General features: G+C 40.8%; 2 protein-coding genes across 2 annotated transcripts; both read right to left on the reverse strand.

Annotated features, from left to right (window-relative positions):
• Nucleotides 1-1398: 1398 nt before the first annotated feature.
• LOC120942846 (taste receptor type 2 member 41-like) lies at nucleotides 1399-2358 on the reverse strand. The gene has a single exon (XM_040355770.1). The coding sequence runs from the start codon at nucleotides 2356-2358 to the stop codon at nucleotides 1399-1401; it is 960 nt and encodes a 319-aa protein (XP_040211704.1).
• A 1813-nt stretch (nucleotides 2359-4171) lies between these two features.
• Nucleotides 4172-5113, reverse strand: LOC120942847 (taste receptor type 2 member 4-like). Its single transcript, XM_040355772.1, has one exon. The coding sequence runs from the start codon at nucleotides 5111-5113 to the stop codon at nucleotides 4172-4174; it is 942 nt and encodes a 313-aa protein (XP_040211706.1).
• Nucleotides 5114-5450: the final 337 nt, after the last annotated feature.

Raw genomic sequence — 5450 nt, forward strand, 5'->3', positions numbered from 1 at the left:
CTAACACACAGCTCCTTTCTCTATCTGCAAAGTAGAGAATGTCCTGACTTGCCTGCTCGCCCCCTCCCCCCTCAAGAGGCTTTCTCCACACCGGGTACAAAGCTTTGCATTACGGTGTGTAGTTACAGACAGAAGAACAGGAAGTGAGGATTTCTCAGAGGAAATAAGGACATTTAAAAGCAAAATGGAAGGATGAGGTAAGTGAAGGAGGACTGCACTACAGTAAAGGAAGCTATTTAGGGAAAAAAAATCCTTTACAACCCATTTAAGTTTTGGTAATAAAACCTGGAAGCTCATTGGTTTTTATGCAGAAGTGAGTCTGATTTTGCGCTTTTCAGCTTTAGTAAATAAACCCCATTGTGTACTTAAAAGTGGGGTATGCCTGTACAATGAATATCTCCTAAACTTGCATTGTTTAGCAGATATTCACATGGGATGCAGCTATTGGATTTTACCGGTGCATTTGCTCTGAAAGGTTGGCATACCTTGTGTCGCCTTTAGAGTTCCGTGCCGTAAACCGTAACTCTTCTGTGCACATGCGCGGGTGTGACATCATTGCGGCTAGGCCATTTAATCGGTCGCAGCCCACAAACCCGGAAGGAAGACCAGGTGAAGATATAAGGCCTCGTACACACGACCATTTCCTTCAACAAAATCCATCAAGAAACTTGGTGGCAGAGCTTTTTTGCCGAGGAAAACGGTCGTGAGTATGTTTTTCGTCAAGAAAACTGTCGTGGATCTCGACGAGAAAAAAAGAATTCTCTTTTTTCTCGTCGGGAGTCTCAATTTCCTCGTCGTATTTCTCGTCGGGCTAGTTTACGATGAGAAACACGTTTGTGTGTAGGCTAAGAAACCCGCGCATGCTCAGTATAAAGTATGAGACGGGAGCGCACCTTTGGTAAAAGTAGCGTTCATAATGGAGATAGCACATTCGTCACGCTGTAACAGACTGAAAAGTGCCAATCGTCTCTCACCAGGCTTTTACTTAACACGCAGTAACATGAGATTAGTAAAAGCAGCCCCAAGGGTGACGCCAGTGGAATGGAACCTCCCCTTTATAGTGCAGTCGTACGTGTTGTACGTCACTGCGCTTGAGAACGACGAGATTTTGTCTTGACAGTGTGTATGCAAAGAAAGCTTGACAAGATTTTCGACAAGCCTGACAAGGAACTCGTCGAGGAAAACGATGTTTCTTTTACGACAAGTTTCTCGGTCGTGTGTACGAGGCCTAAGCCCTGTCAACGGTGTCAGCCCACCAATGGAGGGCTTTGTTTTAAAGTAAGTCTGCCATAATGTGCTAAATGGTGTAAAACACCCATTTATATTTTTAAAAAGCAAGTTTACTACATATTTAAAAGTCTAATTTAAAAACTGGTTGGACATTTGTTGAATAAAGCCTCATCCTTGGATTAAATCTTTGTGAAATAAGCCTGTTATAAGAGAACATACCTTTTGAAGTGCTAACCGAAGTTTGGAATTACCAAAGATAAGAACAACAGAAAAAGCGGGAGAAACAGACAGCAACAGCCACAAAGTGAGCCACCAGAAATAAATCAAAACATCATCAGAGGGTTGAAAACTGCTGTTCATAATCAGAGAAGTACAAAACAGAATATAGATCAGGAGAAGAGACAGGATTGTTTTGGCCGCGCTTCGATGTGTCTTTAGCATTGAATCATCTTCTGGAGAAAGGATTTTCTTCATTCGATATGTGTGTCTACGCAGTGACCAGATTATATACATTAAGGAGGTTATGATGATAAGTGATGTTAAAAACATAATGGGGCCAGCAACAAAGTAAATAAATAAGTTATCCAATGTAAACGATAACATTCCACTGGCAATTTGGACAGATGTGACATTTTGTGGAAGAGGTCTACCTAAGAACCATATCACCGGGATAGTGCAGAAGAAAGCTATCACCTCCGAGATCAGAATGAGCCAAACCACGGCAGAATCGATGGACATCTTCACCTTAGCGAGGAAGGAGGATTTAAAGTGAATAATCTTAAAACAGAAGTACAGACAGAGCCAGGCGATGAGAAATGAACTGGAGAGAGTTATAAAGAACATAAGTGTAATGATTACGGGAAGTGCGCATTCTTCTAGAAAAAACTGAGGCCATGTAAAGTAAAAGAAGATGAAGTTTCCATAAATGCATGAAAATCCAGCATTGGAGAGAGCCAGAACAACCAGGAGGTGGTCAACGGGGTTCAGAGGCTTTTTCTTCAGCCAGTCAAAGAAGTTCACAGCAACTATAAAGCCGTTCCCGAGAAAAGCAGCAAAGATCTCTACAGCTACTATTGTTAGACCGACCACCAAGAATAAATGATGTAGGAAAACATTTCCATTATCCATGGTGAGCATAAATGAAGATCTCTATGAAAGTTGGTGCTGCTTACGGTAGCTTTCTTGTTTTATTAAACTGACTATATTCTGGCTTATCTGAGAACAAACACCTTCTAAGATGGAAAGCTGTCTGTCGAGCGTACTTGTCCTGGTTATACTTTGAATAGATGCAAAGTCATGTCCAGTCAGCTGATTTGGTCATAGTTTACTAAAACAACAAAGTAAAAGTAGGTAATGGATCTTACATGGCCAACAATGAGCACACCCTTCTGGTGACATTGAAAACAGCTCTGACATCAAATTGCACATTTTATATTTACAATAACGAAATATTACAAGCCCCGGACCATTAGGCTGGCCAATGACCAGAGCACTTTTTGCAAATCGGCAAAGGGTGGCGTCATCCAAATGGAACTTCCCCTTTATAGTGCCGCCATATGTGTTGTACGTCACCGCGCTTTGCTAGAGCATTTTTTTTAACAATCGTGTGTAGGCAAGGCCGTTTTAATGATGAAGTTGAAAAAAAACGTTGTTTTTTCTAGAGCCTAAAAAACATTGTTTTTTACAACCCGAAAAATGATCGTGTGTACGCGTCATTACACTTATGCCGCGTACACACGATCAGTTTGTCTGATGAAAACGGTCTGATGGACCATGTGTGCGCCGCATCGGTTTTTTATCCATTGGTGAAAAAACTAGGAACTTGTTTTAAAATGATCTGATGGTTAAAAAAATGATAGAAAAAAATTATGGTCTGTGGGCACGTTCATCGGTTAAAAATCCATGCATGCTCAGAATCAAGTCGACGCATGCTTGGAAGCATTGAACTTTTCTCAGCACGTCGTTGTGTTTTACGTCACCGCGTTCTGACACGATCGTTTTTTTAACTCATGGTGTGTAGGTACGACTGATGAAAGTCAGCTTCAACGGATAGCTGATGAAAAAATCCATCAGACCATTTTCATCGGATGAACCGATCGTGTGTACAGGGCATTAGAGGCTCCTCTCTTCTTTTTTTATACTCAGTTGTGACATGACGCTACTCTTATATCAATACATCGCTTTTATATCAAGGAAAAATGTATTAAAACATTTAGTTGGACCATCATTTATTTTTCAACAGGACAATGACCCCAAACACACCTCCAGGCGGGGGAAGAGCTATTTGACCAAGAAGGAGAGTGATGGGGTGCTGCGCCAGGTGACTACCTCTTGAAGCTCATCAAGAGAATGCCAAGAGTGTGCCAAGCAGTAATCAAAGCAAAAGGTGGCTACTTTGAAGAACCTAGAATATGAAATATATTTTCAGTTGTGTTCACACTTTTTTGTTATGTATAATTCCACATGTGTTACTTGATAGTTTTGATGCCTTCAGTGTGAATCTACAATTTTCATAGTCATGAAAATAAAGAAAAACTCTTTGAATGAGAAGGTGTGTCCAAACTTTTGGTCTGTACTGTATATAATGGCATTTTAACATTTATACACTTTCTAATTTGACAACAGTTCATACCTTTAGCTATGTATCTTTAGCAACTTTACCAACTGTTTCAGACTTTCTGGCTCCATTATGATTGTAAAACTGAGAGCACAACCAATTGGAGTGTTATATTTGTGGCACGTGCCGGAAATTAAACTGTTTTATGGATGGGTCTACTTCCACTTTAAGGGGGTAAATCCTCCGGGGCTAAAGTAGTTAAAAACAAGGTTGCAAAGAGTTAATTTATTAGACATGTCTGTGTGTGTACTATTGGCATTGTTTGGAGTCCTTCCATTTACTTACTATTGTCCATCACTCATTCCATTGTCAGTTTTGCTGCTTTTAGGTTGAAAACATTTCTTGAAGATGAGCACACAAGAATATTTCCTCCCAGGCAGCCTTCAGTCTGGGGTTAGCAAGAACAAGGAGGGTTGACTGCACCGGGGTGAAGGAGTTTAGAAGAAGAAGCAAAAACCAGAATCCTGACTCTACCCATATAATGACCACAAAATAGACGATGGACATCACAACATAAAATATTACGTAGAAAAGCAAGTAATGTGTCATCCGGAGCACAACATTCTCGTAGGACCTCGCGTGCTCACTGCCCGACGTTTGAACATTCATCATTCTCTTTCTGTGTTTCTTCAATGCCACAAGAGTAAACAAAGTCGTGGTGAACACCACCAAGAAGGGAAGAACAGTAGCAATGATGACAGCGTTGACAAATGTTGTGCTTGACTGTGAAAGTATGGAGACCATAGATGGAGAGTAATCAGTGGTATTACCAGACAGTGCCGGAGAGAAAATAAAGAACACGTTGCTTAGAAGACTGTTGAAGAGAGACACCATTACAGCCCCCAATAACATCCTGGGGACAATTGAACTAATATTCGTCTTCATCCAAGAGAAACAGCCTGACTTAAAATCAGATATCTTTATGAAATAGAAGAAGCCCAGACTGGCTGAAAGCCACCCACATGAAGTCATGGTAAAAAGCAACAGGTAGAGATAAATATAAGTGGTATTAATAGTTTGGAAGATTCCAAGGCTGCAGAAATAATCAAGCAAAGCAAGAGACATCAAGATACCGAAGCACACATTGGAGATGGCCACACACAGCAAGATTTTGTAGCTACTGCTCACCGTTTTTGTTTTCAAAAAATCCAGATAAACTGCAAATATGATAAATGCGTTCATTAACACACCGGTGCTCATCTCTAGAGCTAGAACTGCAATTGTAAAAAAAGGCACGTGGTTTTGAATGTAACCTCCAGGATTCATGATGGCACAATTCGACAATTTTTTATTTTTGCCTTTTAAAATTCAGAGTCCAGATCAGATGTTTAAAAATGTCCTTAAATTAATAATGACCCCCATGGAGCCGTTCTGTGTCCGAGCTTTCTCCGGGGGGAGTCTCGGAGAGCTGTGAGCCTGAAAACGATCGGACCAGCGGCTAAATATCTGTAAAACAATCACTAAAGCATATCGGGAGAACAGGTGGTGGAAATGCTCGACGTCCCAATCCATCAGTTGGAAATGAATGTTCTAATAGATGGGTCCGTCATTTGAATGCATGCAAAGTGTTGAGATCTAAAATTGCTTCAACTCGAGCTTGTAA

This window comes from Rana temporaria, chromosome 6 (genome assembly GCF_905171775.1).
Source record: "Rana temporaria chromosome 6, aRanTem1.1, whole genome shotgun sequence".
In the NCBI taxonomy this organism is placed as follows: Eukaryota; Metazoa; Chordata; class Amphibia; order Anura; family Ranidae; genus Rana; species Rana temporaria.